This window comes from Pteropus medius, unplaced genomic scaffold (genome assembly GCF_902729225.1).
Source record: "Pteropus medius unplaced genomic scaffold, Ma_sr-lr_union100, whole genome shotgun sequence".
Lineage (NCBI taxonomy): Eukaryota > Metazoa > Chordata > Mammalia > Chiroptera > Pteropodidae > Pteropus > Pteropus medius.
This window is the reverse complement of record NW_024340849.1, coordinates 18,517,092-18,536,321: the sequence shown is the minus strand read 5'-3', so window position 1 is coordinate 18,536,321 and position 19,230 is coordinate 18,517,092. Positions and strand designations below refer to the sequence as shown.

The window sequence follows — 19,230 nt, the reverse complement described above, 5'->3', positions numbered from 1 at the left end:
TCTTGAGAACAGAGGAGCCTGCCTGGGACATCTCTAAACTTTTCAAGTTACTACCAAGAAGGACAGTCCCATCCTCCCTTCCACACGGCCCTATAAGGGCGCCTCTCGGATCACTCCCGCTGGAAGCCAGTCCCCCGAATTCCTGTAAACCTGGCCTCGGAGGCACCCAGCACCTGGGCTGTACTCCACATACACAGGCCTCATCCTCCCTGTGGATGGCATCCTCCCTCATCCGCCAGTGAGCACACACGAGGCACTAGTGCTTGCTCGGCAAGGGAACGGAGATGACAGAAACCTTGGCCCCTGCCCTGGTGGCTATGCTTATGGGCCTGGCCTCTGCCCAGGTACACAGGGTGGACCACACTCTAGAAGGGTCTCCCATCAGGCTGCAAGCTGAGCCCTACCTGTCACCCTCGTCCTCGCCTGCCCAACAGCCCAGGCTCCTGCTTCAGCCCTAGGGCCCGCCACAGGGCATTGGGGCCCACGGTGCTGACTCCTAAGCTGTCCGGTGAGCTAGCACGCTCTCTCCATGGTTCCTCCCTGGGGCACAGCCCTCCTGGAAGGGGGTCACCCACCACGCTGCTTGGTCAATGGCCCCTCTAGGAGCACAGGCTGCCTCCTTTGCCTGGCAGAAGCCGGTCCAACAAAATATGTAGATTTCTTTCCGTAAAGCCACCTGTCTATATACATGTGGGTGACAGTGACATAGGGAGACAAAGAGAGGGAAGGCCGATCACTTGTATAAAAGTCCTGTTCAGGGACCTTAATCTAGGGCCCCATTTCCCAACCTAGAATTGAGTGAGCTGGCCACCCAGCACGGGGCCACCTGGTTGGAAAGCGGAAATGCTCCTGGACCGGAAGCTCTGCTGGTGGTGCAGGTTTGGGGCACTTCCTGCTGCTCCCCCACAGGGACGCTCAGGTGCAGAAGGCCATGGCGCCCCCTCTGGTGCCACCCCACTTGCCCATGTCCTGGTCCTGCCCTAGTGCCTATGTCCATGCTCCTCTCCCTCCTCTCTGCCCGTCTGCATGCATGACACCCCCTTCTGCCTCAGCTCCAGCTTCCACTGGAAGCCTTTCTTTTTCTGTAACACTTGTTAATCTAATATATAATGTTTTCAAAAACATGATCATCTTTCTCTTTTTTGTGTGTCCTGCTTCTCCTACTGACCCGAGGACAGAATGCCTTCTGTTTCTCTGCACCTGCCAGAGCTCTTTTGGTGACTGTCTGCAAGGAGGGCCACCAACAATTCCTCCCATGTCTCCTTCTAGCAAGAGAAGTCTACCCCCACGGAAATCTGACCTAGCCATGAGATCTGTCTTGATCAAAAGAAGGTGGCAGAAGTGACTCAGTACGAGTTCTGGGACAGGGTTTTAAGAGGCCTCTCAGCTCCTGCTTTCATTCTCTTGGAAGTCAGCTGCCATGCAAAGCAGCTCAGGGCAGACCAGTGAATGATGAGAGAGGCTGTGGAGAGAGATGGACCCCTCAGAGGGGAACAGCCAGCACTGAGGCCCGAGACACGGGACTGAGGCCATCTCAGAGCCCCCAGCCCCAGCCAGCACCAGAGGAACAGAGACCAGCCACGCCCTCTGAGCCCTGCCAGAACTGCTGACCACGCAATGTGGTTGCTGTTTTAAGCAGCTAAGTTTTGGGGAGGTTAGTTATACCATAACAGGTGACTGTAGTATTGCCACAAACTCTTGCTGACTGGAGGTTTCTAGATTCTGTTCCTGCGACAGAGCCAAGGACATAAATCATGTCCATTTGGCTAAAGGCCATCCATCCCTGGTCCCATTTTCTTCCAGAATCTGACTTTCCAGAGCTGGGATCCACCCGGCATGGCTACTCACCAGGTTCTCATTGGTCAGCCGGGAGAGCTCCTGCTGGATGCCGAATTCCACCTGGGCCTCCGGGGAGAGCAGCAGTGTCTGGCAGAAGGTCTGCTGCTGCTTGTCCAGCTCCTCCTTCAGGGCCTCCACCTGGGCCTTGAGACGCTCCACCTCCTCCTCATGCTCGCGGCCCTGGGCCTGCAGCTGTGCCTCCAGCAGCCTGCACCGGGGAGAAGAGGTCAGGTGACCGAGAGGCTCGAGTCAGTGCCCCCGGGAGGGGCAGGGGCCCAGAAGGACACGCAGCAGAGGAGAAGCCAAGCACGCAGCAGTAGCAGCAGCGATTGCACGAACCCGACCGGGATGGATGCCGAGGGGAACAGATCTGCGTGGCTCATCAGGCAAGCAGGCCAGCCTGCCCTCCTGCAGGATGGGAAACCAGGGCCAAGCGTGACACCTCTGATCGCAGGCCTCTTTCTTTACACCCACCCCCGACCTCATTCCCTTGTTCTTCATTCTTGAGCACAGTCTATTGATTTGAGATTAAGAGATTGTCTCCATATCAAAACGTCATCAGCAGAAATGAATTTCTTATAGTATCTTCTAAATAACAGCGTCCACATCTGCCCCCAAACTCACAAGAATCTCAAGACAAAACTCTGGTAGACTGAACTAATTATTTGCATATTTCCCTACAGTAGCGTCTCTGCGGGTTTTCGAAAGGCAAACCCTTGGCCCCCTTCCTTTTTGTTTATCTTCACCACCAGTGTTCCCACTTTCTCTCTCGCTTTATATATGCAATTCCCCCCACCCCCCAACGCCCCACGCCCATCAAAGCAAAATCTAAGACTATTCGCACATGATCTGGGGGTAGGTTTAGGATCAACTGGTGTCACAAGAAGCAGAGACACCTAGAGAAGATCTGGAGAAGGCTGGGGAGAAGTCTCAGAAGACTCTCTGGGTCTAAAAGGCCCCACCCCAAGGGGCGCCAGCTACCCGGGCGATTCTGGGAGAGCACCTGTTCTATCATAATAGAAGGCAAGAACTTCCTGAAGGTGCCTCAGCAGCCTCCTCTTTAGGAAGTTAAGTCCTAATGTGACTATGATGCTATCTGCATGGACCTGATTACTCCAACAAACTTCTCGATCCAGTAAACTTGACGTGAAAGAAAGACAGGAGGTGCCGGATGAAAGGGAGCATCAAAGCTTCCCGACAGGATCCGTGTGGGGAGAATTCACCTGTCTCTTCCTGGGATGCAGATAAAGGAAGAGACCAGAGCCGAGTGCCTGGGAGACAGCTGGGAGAGCCCTGGCTGCCCCAGAGGCAGAAAGGTGAAGAAGCACCATGTGTCTGCAGATCTGCTATCATTCTGGGAGTTGGTAATTGCCACAAAAGAGGAGGGAACAAGAGAGAAGGGAAAGTCTATACTGTCAACTCCCACAGGGAAGTAACCATGTTTCCCTCTGCTCGCTCAGCAATGCTTGGCTCCCGGTGGCTTCTCAATGAAGTAACATGAATGAAGAAATGAGAAGGGAATGACAGATCCACCCACTCACCGCAGGCAGCAGCACCACCAAAGGGAAGCAATAATAATGTGAGGATTGTGAGAGAATAATCTGGAAATTAAATCAGCATTTTAGAGGACAGACAATATTTGGATAACATCCAATCTTGGCTACAATACACTAAAAGCAATCGCCAGGAAGTTACGAGTTTAATGACAGAGAGAGAAAAGAAACACTTGGGCTCTGCCCCAACGATCAGCCCCTGATCTGTGCTGTGACTTCATGTTCACATCTTCCCTATCCTCCACGTAGACTATAGTTGGGTGACTTAGTCCAGGGTTCTGGGCAAGGTCCGAGAGCCCTGCCCAAGCATTGGGCTGGCCACCTCATCCTGCAGGTAAGAAAACTAAGGCCGAGAGAGGTTTGAGGCCACGGCCAGTGGCAGAGCTGGTTCTGGAAGCCAGATCTCCTAATGCAGAGGCCTGTGCTTTCTTTGTTTTACTAAGGTATTCACTTACTTATGTATCCAACCACACCCAATCTGCTGAAAGAGAGCCATGTGGAATTACCTGGCTTCACATACGGGTCCCTCTCCAAGAAAACAAACTTCTAGGTGGGCAGGAATCTGGTCTTACTGAATAGTAGCCATTATAATGATAGCAGCTAACATTTATGCTGTGCTTACCACATGCCAGGCAATGGGGTCACATTGGAACCCAGAGCCAGGGGACACACTAACTGGAGAACCAGCTGACCAGTCCTTTCTTTTCCCAGGAAGAGATGCTCGTGTTGCTGTGGAGACCTCCGCTACCCCTTCAGCGGGCAGAGCTTTGAAGACGGTGTGCGAGGGCGCCCGTCCCAGCTCTGCCCCACCTCAGTTTCCTCTTCTAGGAAACATGCCCGAAGACCGCTGCCCGTCTATTGTTGGGAGTCTCAAATGCACCAAGCTATGTCATGGCCCCGAAAAGCCGCACACTGGCAACAAACACCTGGCGTGACCGGTCGTGTTGTTACTTCTGTGCACGTCAAACCTCCCTTGCTAAACTGCGCACCCGTGGCTGAAGGCCAGTGGGTTATAGATTCAGACTCTGGTATCAGATGGAATCAGGTTCAAATTCCAGATCTTCTGTTTAAGCGGCAAGTTCTCTAAACCCTGCAAGGTTCAGTGCCCTTGCTCCATGTGTGTGCGGTGAGGGTTAGACTTGATACATGCAGCACGCGGAGCACAGGGCTTGTCAGCTGTGGTTAGCTCCAGGCAGTCACCGGGGCAGGGACCAGCAGGCATGAATCTGGCAGGCTTCCAGGAGCCGTGTGCATGCAGCACAGCCAGCAGCACAGCCAGCAGCACACATCCGGCTGATGATCACAGCTGATCCGGCAGAGTTAGGATGGTCAACACACAGCATGGAAGCAGCACAGACTCAGGAGCCCCCAGAATTAAATTTCCTTCTCAGCCCTGTCCTACTTAGCTGTGTACCTGCTGCCATGTAAACTCCCCCTCCAACCGCTCTGTTCCTTAGAGCCAGTGAGTTGGACCCAGTGGTTTCTAAGGTGCCACTGAGACTTCAAGTATCATCACCTTGACTCAAACAAGCAGCTTGGCCAAACTCATCCGCGCAGCCTGGAGGGCCAGACGGGGGACCAGACGGGGGACCACGGGGACCACACCTCCCCGTGAACTGTACCTCATGCCCCCGTAGCCACTCCAGCTGAAGAACAACTAAGCGTAGACACAAGCAGGCAGAACAGACAAAGCAGACACAGGGAAGAAAGGCATGTATTTGACCTGGCAACTTGTTTTAGGCCTTGGTAGGCCAAGCCGAGTTCTCCATCTTCATTCAAATAGCCCCAATCCTCAGTCTTGCTAGAAATAAAGTACGAAACAAACAAACAAACAAACAAACAAAAAAACAGGGCATCCTGTGTAGAGGGAAGAGACAGGCAGGCAGAGAACGCAGGGAAGTGAGGTGGTCCTGGCTCGGGTTTGGAAACGAGAGGAGGGAAGGCTCGGGAAGCCCCGGCTCCGCTCCTTCCTCTCCTGCCACCAGCACCTGGGTGCCTGCAAACATCGTCTTTCCTCCAAGTCTCCCTGTGCCAGTTACTGCCACGCGCTCGCATGTGGGACTCCCTAATCATCGCCGGCCAGAAAACATGTGGTCGCAGAGAGAGCAAAGTTGGCACCGGTTTGGGTGGTCCTGTGAGCAGCAGCAGCCCGGGCTGGCTCGCGCCTTTACGCGTTCTCGCACGGCGTCCCTCCTGCCTACCTGATTCTTTGGGAAAGGAAAGGGAGAACCAGGAGAGATGCAAACAGGCAGGGAGGAGAGGACCCTTGCGCTGTGGGACCTGCAGACGCTGAGCAGGCACACACTGTGCAGGGCTGCGAGGTGGCCTCCCGGACACTGTGTGCCACAGAGCATCACCTGGGGATGTCTGGGCCATCGAGGATAAGGAAGGAGCCTACAAATTGTGCCTGCTCTTCAATGGGCATCTCTTCTGTGTCACATCTTAAGGGCACGAAAGTATTAACTCATCTCAACTCCAGCCCTTGCTGCAATCTTGCAAAAAAAACAGCTAATAAAAACTTTGTCCCTTCGACCTTAGAGCTGGGGTGCGTGAGTCCTATTTACTCCACTTGGACAGAAGGTCAGATACCTTCCATTTGGAAAGTCTTTTGTCTTCTCCAGTTGTCTAGTCAGCCTGATGCCAGCAGGGCAGCTCCTGGAAGCTAGGCACATGCCACGCACCTCTGCCCATGTACCTCCCCACCGCGCACGGCCCTGGGCACACAGGAGACATGCAAAAGCCAGGGGGATTGGCTGGTGAGTGGCAGGCAGACCCTGTCAGGATTCGGCTCCTCCCTCCCTGCTTCTGTGGCCTCTGCTCCTGGGGGACTTCCTGCTGGTTGGGTCCCAGCTTTCCTGGCAGGAACCTTGGCATAGGAGCTGCGGCCACACTGCCTGCGATCAAGACAAGTGACCCTGTCCTAACGACTGGAGAAAAACCACCATTCAGCCTGTCGGGTTGTGTGTGAGGCCCAGGGGGTGGAGCCACCATTATCACCCCCCACCCCAGCCTGTCCTCCCAGCCCCAGCTCAGCCTTGCTGGGAAAGGCCCCAGCCGCAGGGCTTGCTCACATGGGCTGCTTGCTTCTTGGGCAAAGCTGCTCACATCAGCACCAGGCCCTACCTCTGCCAACTCTGACGGGATGAGTGGAGGGAGACAGCAGCGAGGCTACTTCTGGTGGCTCCTCTCTGGCTGCTGTTCCCTGGGTCTACTGCTGTCACAGCTCTCCCTCCAGCAGGGCAGAGGGGGGATGGCTGCAAGCACGTTTATCCTGGCATCTCTCCTATTTAGGCCTCCCGCCCGCAAAGGTCCAGAGCCCTCGCCCAGGCCTGGCCTCCCCAGACACTGCCTCTAGCTGCAGGCTTTGGCTGTCCCTTCCATTCATCCCAGCAAACCCAGAAGTGACCTGGGCTGTGTTAAGGGGAGCTGATGGCTTAGCACCTTTCCCTTCTCAGGTGTCACCACTCACGTTTAGGGCCACTGAGAAGCTAGTGCTTTAACCCAAAGGAGCGGTTCACTAGGAGTTCGAGGCTCAGCTGCAGTCATTCTTGGGTAGGACCTGGGAGGTGACTGCATCACTGGGGCATATGGGAGCCATCACTCCATCTCGTCTTCCACACATGGGGGGACAGCAGGATGGAGGTTACTTGCCTGACACTGACACTCGGGCTGGAACCCAGGTGGGGTTCTGCCCCCGGTCTAAAGCCTTGCACTGGCTGCCCCCTCCCGCCGCCCCGCCTCCCCCAAACCCAAGGAGGGGCCGCCGGGTCTTACAGGGTCTCCGAACTCCTGCAGTTCCCATGACACGCTGGTGCTAACGCTCACTCTCCAGGGAGGTGCATGTGTGTCGCTGGGCTACACAGTGAGGAAGTTAGCTTCAGTGCCCACATTGCCAGCCTCTGGGAGACCCACAGAGCTCTTAATTCTATGACATGCCAGGCGTTATGCACAAAGAATATTGTGCGGCCCAGCCACCCCACAGCGTTCAGGAATCCAGGCACACGAGTAAATTAAAAACCAGTCAACCAGCTCCAGGTCCATCCTTTGTTCCCAGATGAAAGAGAAGCAAATCAGCACAGGAGTTTCTCCCCGCATCCCCCACTCACACCATGCGGCGGGGAAAAGGCCTGGGAGGGCGCGCCACCTGGTGGTGTGAGAAGGAAAACCCCAAACAGCTCACAGGAATTTAATAATAAGTGCTTGATGTCAACTAATAAAATCAACAAATATTCATGGAAAATCTCTTGCGTATCTATCACCGGTGCTGAGCCCTATTCCCAAAGAGGCCGCAGACACACACACAGAAATAAGCAGCAGGTCGAATCTCCGACTGCAGGAGGCAGCAAGACCGCGCCGAGGGAACTGGAGAGTCAGGTGTACAGACGGCAAACTCCCAGGTCTGCTGCTAACGAGCCGGCGGCCGGGGCTAACCACCTACACACCCCGGGCCTGTGTCCTCACGCGTGAAGTGGAGGTGCCTGGCCGGATGATCTGAGAGGCTTCTTCTAGAACTTTAGCTACATAACCTTATTAACTGTAACGGTCATGTACCAGAAGAGGCCCAGGGCAGCATTTACTTTCCCTCTGTGGAGATGGAAAATCAGGGCCCAGCAACCATCCCTCTGCCCAGCTTAAGGACCTGCCTCCCTGTGGACAGAACCAGCGAAGGTTCCTGCCAGCTGGGAGGCGGTCCGTTTCCTGTCTCTAAAACGGCCACTCTGTGCTCCATGAATGTGCCCTTATTTCCTTAGTTCACACCCAGACTTTCTACCCAACTGCCCAGATTTCTCAGGATCTCTGAGAAATGGGATGTGGCAACCCCAACACCAAGAATGCGAGAGAAACATTTGAAATGACAGGTGGTGAATTATTCGTGGATAAATATGGTCATGCCACTGAAAGAGGCAGAAATTATGCTGATGGCTCAAACTAACAGGATTTGGGGGGAAGCGTAAGGGAAGAATCACCTTCTAGAAGAAAGCTGAGCGTTTCTAGCCAGGAGCAGGTGAAGGGAGGACCTGCGAACAAATCTGAGCAGAATCAGCACACTGCTCTGCCCCACCTTCCATTCTGAGCAAGACATCCTGCAGCAGCTGGGGCACTTGGCCATCAACTCCAAGCCAGTCCTAGGGCAGCTAGCTGCACACACCCCTTCCGGATAAGCCTGGGTGTTCCCATGAGAATCTAATGCCTGCTGATCTGAGGTGGAGCTGAGGTGGTGATGCTAGTGCTGGGGAGCAGTTGCAAATACAGATGAAGCTTCGCTCACTTGCCCGCCACTCATTTCCTGCTGTGCGGCCCGGATCCTAATAGGCCACGGACCGGTACTAGTCTGTGGTCTAGGGGTTGGGGACCCTTGCATTAGGGGGTGAGTAATCACCCCCAAGCTCAGGGGGCAACGGCAAAGCTAATCTTTGTGCCAAGGACTTCCTGTTGCTTCCTGGGACCTGCTGGGTGGAGGGCCTGCAGGAGGTTCCCAGGGAGCTGAGGAAGGGACCAGTAATGCCAAGTCTCGCTTTGGAGCTGTGTGGACTTGGCAAGTCCTGGGTGGAAAGAGCCAGTGGCCAAAGGAACACACTCCTCCTGGAGCCCGACCTGAGCCCTGGTCACACTCCCGCCCCTACCTAACTCTGCGGCTTTGACTGCATGCCTAGAGTAAGGCCAGCCTGAGAGCACCGGGAACCTCTGCTCTTCGATCCCATTTCCCCACCCCTCTCCCACACGCACCATGACGGACACGGCTCCAGACAGCCCTGAGAAGACACTCTCCAAACACCCACCTGCTGGCAGCAGCCTATGTCTGGGGAAAGGACCAGCCCTCTCTTTATTTAAACTATCATATATAAAATGATAATAACGATGCTAGCTTCTCTTAGTTCCCAAGACGGGAAATGAGAGAGCTTTTTGGAAGCTGAAGTGCTACACATGTTCCTGCAGCTAGTCCCAGAACCATCGCGAACCACAGGCCCTCAAGACTGGCTTCTCTTTCCCCACTTGAAAACAACGGAAGAAACAAAGACACATTTGTAAAGACTGAAACAGAACTCTATAAACTTAAGAGTTCTCGAGTGAAAAAAGCTTTGGACTTGAGAACCATGGGCTCTGAGGCTGCGACTGGACATGGGGAAGTGTTCCAAATCCCTCCAGAAAGTTAAGCAAAGCTCGGTGTATGTAAGTTCTTCACACCTTCGCACGTGTGATACAATTTATACTTAAGCCAGGAAAACAGTAGGAGAGGAAAAGTAGCTGTCACCGGGGCAGCCCTTGTTCTGACAGGCTGCCCTGGCCAGTGGGACTCCAGGAATCACAGTCCATGTCCTGCTGCCTGGCCAGCCTGCCCAGGGCTGTCCTCCCTCACTGCTGGGATTCACCAACTTGGAAGAGAGGCAGACCTGTGAGTGCTGCTTCCACACTTCCAGGCACTGAGGAGCAGGTTCTTCCAGAGGCCCCTCCCCTCCAGGGGGCAGCGGCTTTCTGTACTTAACTGGTTTCAAAGGCTCTTAGTTCCCTATTACAGCCTGGGCTTGCTGGGAATGGAATTATTTTAAGATATCAGAGAAGCTATTTTTATTTTATCACCATCATTACTGCTGCAAAGGAAGACAAATCCAGGGCATTAAGCAGCCCCTGCAAAACCTATACTTGGGACTGGATCCCTGACAGCCATCTGGATGAAGAAAGAGAGAGCTGATAACAGTGATGGCTCTGAAGATCAGAAAGATAAGCACACTAGCTTGTCAAGACCAACCATGCCTATTTCCTTCTTTCTTTTTATAAACTTTAAATATCACCTGTGCTCTTTTTTCTTATTTGTCTTGTTTCTTATCTTCACCCAAGGTAATTTAAAATGACTTGACTCTAGTTTTAGCACTGTGAGATTCACCTTCATTTTCTTCTCTCCGTCCTCTAGGGGAAAGAATTACATCTCTGTTGAAATAAACTGAGCTTCCACCTAGGGCCTTCTGATACTGACAGGGGGCGGGAGGCAGCCTGGCCTGCAAGCCAGGCCTTCTGGATTCTACCTTGACTCAGTTACAGGCCAGCTGTGGGCCTGAGCAGTTCAACCCTTCTGGGCCTCAGTTTCCTTCTCCGCAGAAAGAGGGGCTACATTAGAAGATCTGGAAATCAGAGCACTAAGTCTTCTTCGGTGATGCTGTGACATGCCCTCAAATAACTTCACTCGCGCTCCCGGTGCCACCTACCGAGGTCTTCTGGAAGTGCTTGCTGTTTTCAGAAATTTTAAATGCTTAGTGATGGCTCAACATTCAATGAGTTGAGATTACAAGAGAAAGGTAACCAGAGAAAAGGCCAGCTCCATTTTCCCCCGTGCCCACAGGGGCACAAGGAGGCAAAAATAATAATAGCAGCGATAGTAACACTAACATTTTTTTTTTTTGCGTGCTTATCATGTGCAGGCATTGTTGTAAGTGCTTTATACAAACTCGCTCATCTAATCTCACGCCGTATGAGGTACGCTGTTATGACCGTCCCCAATTCACAGCTGAGGAAACTGAGGTACTGAATGGTTAAGAAGTAGTTACTAAATAGTCGGTGACAGGCGGGACTCCAGCGTGCACATTCTCAAGTCCTCTGCCACACTACCTTGGGGTCTCTGCTCTGTCCTGCATCCCGGGAGGCCTGCTGCCTCCTCGGACAGTCGCTCTTTTGCCTTAACCCTGGGTAGCTCATCCTTGAGGAGGGAACAGGGGTGGTTGGTTAAATCCAGGGCAACCTCATTCTAGCCGATATGGTTCATGGTCAAATTCTCCCATCCAATCTCTGCAGTGCCTTCCTTGGGTTCCCTCTGAAGGTAACGGGGTCGCCACTGAGTAATGCCCCCCAGCTGGGTTGGGTAAAGATGGCATTGCAGTACACAGCTGGAACAGACCCTTCTTCCTGTTTAATTGGGCTACTTTGTGCCAACCTCCTTCGCAAGGAGGAACGCCACTCTTGGCCAGCCCTTCCCTTTCCTTGGCCTCCTGTCAAACCTCCCCGTGAAGCTCCCTTTCTGAATGCTTCTCAGAGGGACTGGGTTCTAGATGCTGCACAGGTGTTACTGGAGTCTTGCCGAAGCTAACAGCAGGCTCCTAAGGACACGGGACTCACTGTTCCTTCTCATTTAACTCCTATTGCAGATAAGGCCCTGACGCTGAGTGCATGGCCGGTGCCCGAGGGGTGGCCTTCACAGATTAGGTTGGGCATCTCCTCCAGATATAGTTACCACAAGGTAGGACTTACCTGTTTGTCTGGCAGACTCCATGATAGGCCTCGATGGCATCTTCCTGATCTACATGCTTTTCACTGTTAGGCCAACTTGTTCTGGCATTAATATTTGGCTCCTGGAAGGTCCAAGGTTGAAAAAATAAATAACTCTGGTTATACAAACAATAGCCACGAAATGACTTCATATATAGACAGAGGTATAAAAACGATCCTTAGGGAAAAGACAAAGGCCCAGGACATGCCCAGATCATAGCAGTTAAACTCAGGCAGGAATGTGGCCTTTTCAAGGTCGCTCTGGAAGAGTCACAGAATGACCAGGTCTGGCTGTGACAGGCACTGAGTGTGGAGGAATGGACATAAGATGGCAAGGACAGCGTCCCCAGAGGAGAAAGCACCCCAAATCCAGAGGATGTGACTAAAATCTGTCTCAGTTTTGAATCCTCTACACTCATTCCTGCCTACTAGGATGCCCCCCTCCCCGCCACGCTGCTCCCGGGGCCACGCCCAGGAGTGACCCAGGTGGCCCCCAGCCCCTCGCTCTCGCTCCACAACCTGTCCCAGAAGGTGCGAACATTAGGAACAAATGCTAAGGTGGACGTGCTGCCCTGGGAAGGCTTTCTCCACCTCAGAAACAAAGCAAATAGCAAGGGGCAAGGCAGGAGGTGCAAAACCAGAACGAGGGGGCTGCTCGGGTCGTGACCCTCGTCTCTAAATCTGTGCCTTCTTCCTTTTGAACATATTCATACTGAGTAATTTCAGAAGATTCTGGAAGCGTCCAGCAAAGTCTCCCATGAAAGGCCGTGCTGAAGAGGGCAGCAAGGACGTTGCTCTCCCTTTAGGGGAGACCTGGTGCAAAAGACTCTGCTCTTTTAGGTTTAACACCTCGTTTTTCTTATGTAAAGATACATAAGAAAAACACCAAATCGATTACTTAGCGCCAGCCCCCCCACCCCGACGGGCCCGACAACGGCTGCCATCTTGTTACCGTGCTCTTGGCAGCAAGTCGGCGCTGGTCGGCGCTGACAATCTGAGTCCTAAGGATGAGCACCTCCTCCTTGCGAACCTCGAGCTCCTCGTTGGCCAGCCTGAGCTGGTTCAGAAGGAGGTTGTAGCTGTCTGGGGAGCTGTGGGTAGAGTTGTTCTGGGCGGCCTGGTCCGCCACGGCTTTCCTCAGCTCGTTCAGGTCATTCTTCAGCTTCTTGTTCTCCGACTCCAGCTCTTGCCTCTGGAAGACAGCCCGAGGGGCACACTCCATCCATTATTGCCCGGATCCAGGGTACTCGCCCCATGCGGGCCTCCTCCTCCGCCTCCCTCCTCCTGGGAAGCTAAGAGCAACCTTCCCACTGTAACAATGCAACTCAGGGCGAAAGTTCAGATGGCATCAGCAAGTAGCCGAAGCTGGGGCCTAGATTTGAACCCACCACTCTAAGTTATCGGTGTGAAGTATCTGACATGATGCCTCTATGATAGCATTCTCCAAAGTGATTCAATAGCATATTCTAAGTGTGCTTGGCTAATGAAGCCTTTCCTTGTGGAAATGCCATGTTAATTTTAAACCACGTGCTTTTAACACAGGACTTCCTAGAACCTTCACACATTAATGTACTTTGTGACTTTCTAAGAGAGGTTATGAGATGCAGAAGTTCCTAAACTTATTTATTTAGCAAGCGCACTCCCCGCTTCCCGCTTCCCAAAGAGCATCACATGACTTAATAATTTAGAGAATACACCAAGAATACCCTTTTGTTCTTTTGGTCACATAGAAAGCCACCAACTATCAATGACAGTGTAGGAAAAACTACTTGTATTCAGAGTCATGAGTGCCATTGAAATTCAATTTTAGAAGGTATTTAACTTTTTCTGGATAAAATAACTGTTTGTGAGATGAATTCCGAACATTTAAAGTCTGATGATCACACATATATTGCTGGTAGGGCCCTGGAATACATGAGATTCAAAATTTCCCTAAGAAACTCCAAAATGTGGATAAGTAGGCATGAGTTGCACATTTATTACAGAGCCGTAGAGACATAAAACTAGGAGCCATTGGGCATAACTCTTATTTTCCAAATGAGGATGCTGAGGATGGAGCACAGGAGGCCCAGAGTGTTCTGTAGAGGCCACGCCAAGACTAAGAGGCCTGGACTTCCATCTCACAGCCCCACCACACACTTCAGGCCTCCTCGACTGCTCTGCCAGGTGGGACCAGCCCCAGGATACTTCCACCCAATCCTGCCCCCACGGGCAGCATGCCTAAGCCTTGAACCCAGTACCCACATAGCGTGCTTTTGCCCGAGAGCTGGGGTTTCTTTATATGTTATAGGAGGATCAGGGGGAAATTCTGGTAGCGGGATCCAGAGTTAAGCAAAAATCATTACTCATCAAGGAGTCCTCCCCTGTAGCCTCATCTTACTCATGTACTGCGGGCAGGTTTTTCAAACTCAATTTGGTCAGGATCAGGTTGGAAAAAATAGCCACGCAGCCAGGTGTGCAGTCTCATCATCTGCTGAGATCTTTGTCTTCCTGCTCAGGAAGCATCTACACTTTTCGACAGCAGCAATGTACAATGGGGTACATTCCCAATTAGAGACCCTTTCATTCTCTTCTAAAGCATTCAGCCAGACACGCAGAGAAGGGGCCCACTAACTACAGGTTGACTGGATTTTGCCTAAAAGCCCAATTTCCATTATTTCTCTGAAGGTCTGAGGCCATGAAGTGAGAAGCATCCCAGCCAGTCTCCCTGACATCAGTCCGCCCTTCAAATCAGAGGTCCCCAGGCCAGCGTCTGCGACAAGGCCCGCGGGTTAAGTCCGGTTTCGCTGCGGACAACGAAGGGAAAGCCAGGTCCCAGAACTCAGAATCCTGGCCTGTCCACAGCAGCAGAGAGGGGCAGTTACAGAGTTGTGAGATCTCTGGACAAATATTTTCTGGGCCCCCTGCATCAGGCCTCGTGCCGGACAGTGAGGATGTGGCCTGTGGGAACGGGATGGCACCTTCCTCACAAGGTCGCTGGATGGAGGTGTTGATTTTAACACTCAAGTCCTGAGGCAGCACTTCCCAGAGAAACAAGAGCTGCGGTTCTCAGAGGTGATGGGCAATGGAGTCCCACAGGGGCATGTGAAAACAGATCGCTGGGCCCCAGCCCAGAGCTTCAGATTCGGGGGTCTTGGCTGAAGCCCGAGAATGTGCATTTCTAGCATGTTCCCAATGATGCTGGTCCCAGGACAGCCCTTAAAGAATGGCTGGGCTAGACAGGCTTACAGTTCTAAACGTGGGTGGGGCTGATGCCTCCAGAGCCTTACCAGCTCCTTCTCCTCCCCTGGGGCTCAGCCTTTGGAGAATGGCAGAAGGCACAACACCACAGGGGTTTATCATGTCCAGAGACTCTCCGCCCCCTGGAGGGTTTTCGATCTTTTAAATATTCCATGCAGAAAATAAGTCTAATCAATGACTCAAGAAGGAAAACCCTATAAAGCACCCTCTTCTTACACCATCAGTGTGGCCCTAGCTTTTCAGAAAGGCTTGGGTGTGATTCAGGGCTGTGTTCCCCTGGGCAACACAGCTGTCCTGAGTTATGTGTCGTCCTATAAGTGGGACCAGAGTGACTGACCCTGGCCAATGGGGTACATTCCCAATTAGAGACTCTGTGAGAACAGGGGAGTGGGAGCGCCCTAATACCCCGTTCTTGGTCTGTGCCCTCGTACCAGAAGCCACCTTGTCACTGCGCCATCACTGGATGCACTGGGAGATCCTGGCCTTACATCTCTCCATGCAAGTCTTGATTATTTTCTTCAAAGTGGTTTTATTCCACTGGCCACATTTCTACTGAAACTATCAGGTAGGTAAGATATACGTGACATAATAAGAAATTTGCATTTGGTCTCTGGCCCCAGTTCCTGGCACGGTTTCCAAAACTCTTTTGTAACTTCCTGGGTGATCCGGGTGCTAGAACATCGTTTGTTATGACATGTGGTCTTAGTCCCAGGTTCCCAGCACAGAGCTTCTGATGCTCTCAGAATTTCTGGTGTGAAGGATGAAAGAAGCATCTCCTGCTATTCAAAATAAGCTTCTTGCCACCACGCCTGAGTGTGTGAATGAGGTGACTCTTGGAAGAGGGGGGCTGGCTGCAGGAGGGACCAGGCTCATGATCAAAAGGCTGGAGCTTTCAGCCCTGGCACCAGCTCCAGGAAGGGGAGGGCCTGGAAACTGAGTTAAACGCCTGGGTAACGATTTAATCAATCACGCCTATGCAATGAAACCGCCATAAAAACCTCAATGACAGTTTCGGGCTGGTGAACTCATCACGATGCTGGGAGAGCAATGTGCCTTGAGGGCCTGGAACCTACACATCCCTTCCCTCACACCTCATCCTATGCATCTCCTCCACTCTGCTGTTCAACTTGTATCCTTCATAATAAACCATTAATAGTTGGTAAAGGGCTTTCTTGAGTTCTGTGAGCTGTTCTCACAAATTATTGAACCAGAGGAGGGCATGGTGGGAATCCCCGACTTGTGGCCAAGTTGGACAGAAGCATGGGTAGCCTGTGATTGGCATCTGAAGTGAGGGCAGCCCTGTGGGACTGAGCTCCTCACCAGTGGATCTGTGCTAACTCCAGGTAGTCTGTTCCAGACATGAGTGGGGCTGTAGGACATCCAGTTGGTGTCCACGGAGAACTGAAGAATTGCTTCTGGAAAACCCCCACATTCTGTATCAGAGGTATTGTGGACAGAGGGAATGGTTTCCTATTAACATATATTAAATAGTTCCTTGCAGTAAACACAGATTTTCCTTCATTTCGAAGATGAAGAAACTAAAGTGTTGGAAGAAGAAATTGTGTGCTTGTGGCTCTACTTATTAACAGACCCGAGCTTACGACCACATTGCCTGACGCCCAGCTTTGTCATCCATCCTCTACAGGGTGAGAGTTCAAGAATCTCACCTTCAGACTATTGTAGGCTAGATCTGCGTCCTGGTCCAAATCTGTGTCACTCTTCAGTTGTTCCACCTGCATGGAAAAAGAGACAGAAAGGTGAACATGGACTACAAAGCAGATGTTCCACAAAAGTATTTCCAACCATGATGAAAACATGCTGCTTTTGCCTGTGCACAAATGCACGTCCTTCCCACCTTCAAAATGTAGCTCACTACCTCAGGCTGCAGTGAAGCTCTCCGTAAACATCTCCCTCCTGCCCCCCTCATCCCCTCCATAACTTTATTCGCATGCTCCTCACAGGCACCTATGGGTTGAATATGTATAACAGTGTGTCAGGGGTTGAATTAAGTTCTCCCAAAAGATATGATGACATCCTAACTCATGGTACTTGTGACTATAACCTAACTTGGAAAGAGGGTCTTTGCAGATGTAACCCAAGTTAAGATCCGGTCATTAAGGTGGCCCTGATCCACTATGACTGTCCTTATGTGAAGAGAAGAAGGACGCATGGGGAAGGTGGCCATGAGGTGGAGACGGAGTTATGCAGCTGCCCAGGGAATGCCATGGATTACGAGTGACACCGGGAGCTCGGAGAGAGGCATGGAGCAGACTGTACCCCAAAACCTTTAGAGAATGAGGCCCTGCTGACACCTTAATTCCTGACTTCTGGCCTCCGGAACGACGAGAGAATAAATTTCTGTTGTTTTAAGCCATCCACTTTGTGGTACTTTGTTTTGGCAGCCCTAGGAAACTATGTGACTCACGAACTTATTAAGGAGATTAATTAATATATAATAATTATGTATTTATTAATGAAGTTAATGAGCTTTTAGGTATTTGGGGGATGTATGTGTACCTATGTGTATCCTGCTTTCCCAACTAAATAACTCTAAGCCTCCTGTGGAGAAGCCCGCTTCCTCCATGTCACCCTACAGCAGTGTGACAGCTGGTCCCTGCTGATGCTCAGTAAATTCTGTCTGACATTGGAACTCCAAAGCTAGAGGACCTGGGTGGCAATGGCTGGAATACCAGCCCATTAGGACTCAGCCGAGCTGGTGATTCCTGTCATTATTTGGCAGTTATTCACCTTGTCCAATGAGAAGGGACAGAAACACCTTCATAAATGGTGAACTGCTTGGGTGATTTCAAGTAATGGGTGATAGTCCCTGAATAAAGATGGGTTTTGGGAGCTAAAACCTGACAATACCTAATGAGCAGCAGTGGTAGCAACCTTGAATTCAAGGCCAGGCCATGACCAGCTGGATGGATTGTGCCCCAGGCTTAGAGAATGGGACCAGGTCAGAGCACCTCTGGTAGCTCCCCCCATATCAAGGACGGTTACACTGAATGCACTGTTTCCAGCCCTGTGACCTGGGAAGAGAACTCTCCAAGGCACCAGATTCTGCTCCACCTGCCATCATCAGCGGTGGGAGAACTGTGTGAACCTGCTGGTCGAGGGAGAGGCCTGTGCCTGCCATATGACCACAGACAACTGAGTACTCAGGCTCCTGGCAAACAGAGATCACTGACTCAAATTCAGGTTACTGTGAGCATGGAGATGTGCTGCTGGCAGTCATGTTTCTAAGTGGGCGGACGTAGAGTCACCCTGGCCAAGGCAACTTCGCCAATGGATGGGAAGTCAAACACATGGACAGCCTGGCTGGCTGTCCCAGACGCCCCATCCTCGTGGTGGGCTTCGTCACTCCCTCACTGATGGTACATCCTACAGACTTCCTATTGTTCCTTATGCAGAGCCTGGCCTCTTCCTATAGCTGAGATACTGGATCATCTCGCTCCAGAATAAAGACCCAAGTGGCTCAGGATTCTTCCTGGGACCAAGGGCAGTTCCAGCAAAATGACCTCTGAAAGTTTGGTTTCAGGGCGCCACAGAGGGATGCCATCATCTCCCCTGTCTCATCCTGCCCTTCTTACTCAACTCTCTGGGAAACAAGGTCGTTCTCCTTAAATAGAGAATGACCTTGATACATGTTAGAAGACTACAGGCCAAGCCTACAGTTTTCTCGCTTGCTCGGTGATTATTTTTCAAGCAAACAGATGCTTTTTAAAGTTTGGTATTGTGATAAGCCAAAGACCTAAAGCCATCTTCCAAAATTATTTGGCATGTCTGTGGTGAGGATCGTGGGAGTGACTCTTTCGGGGCAGCTGGGTGGGCCGGGAACTCTCATGTCAGGCACCGTCTGACGTCGTCTACACAGCTTTCCATGTATTTGATTTGTGCTCGCCTGTCAGGGTAGCTTCTCTTCTCATCGAATGAGTCATTTATAAACCTAATCCTTTCACTTTCCGTTCTGAGTCCAACCCATCTGAGAGATTTCAATCCATCAGCAAGATTTACCTCCCCACTTACTGCTCAGGGAAAAAAACCCCATGCATTTACTAGCAACATAGATCAGCATCTGCAACACATTTGATTGGCAAGGGAAGCTGGGAGTTACAAAAGGAGACAGTGTGCAAAGGTGGGAGCAGGGGAAAGACTGAGGATGCGGAGAGGGGTTTGGACTCCACAATTGGCAACTCAGGCCTGAGAACAGATCAAAGGCCTTTGACAAACCCACTGTGAAGTCAGCTAATGATATGACCCAGGTCAGAATCGGCCTTGAATCCCATGAGAAGTGGTCCTTATCCCTCCCAAGAAATAGAAATGGCTCTTACCTCCTCAT

General features: G+C 51.7%; 1 protein-coding gene across 7 annotated transcripts in view; it reads right to left on the bottom strand.

Annotated features, from left to right (window-relative positions):
• The window catches only part of MYO5B (myosin VB), a 308,110-nt gene that overhangs the window by 20,719 nt on the left and 268,161 nt on the right, over positions 1–19,230 (bottom strand). For 5 of the 7 annotated variants that reach the window (XM_039841649.1, XM_039841646.1, XM_039841648.1 and 2 more), the window contains 5 exons: positions 16,556–16,621; positions 12,601–12,840; positions 11,631–11,731; positions 5,116–5,193; positions 1,849–2,047 (listed from right to left, as the gene is read on the bottom strand). In XM_039841649.1, coding sequence (XP_039697583.1) covers positions 1,849–2,047; positions 5,116–5,193; positions 11,631–11,731; positions 12,601–12,840; positions 16,556–16,621 — 684 coding nt within the window. The remainder of the gene's footprint in view (positions 1–1,848; positions 2,048–5,115; positions 5,194–11,630; positions 11,732–12,600; positions 12,841–16,555; positions 16,622–19,230) is intronic. The other 2 variants (XM_039841647.1, XM_039841653.1) reach the window with 1 other exon arrangement.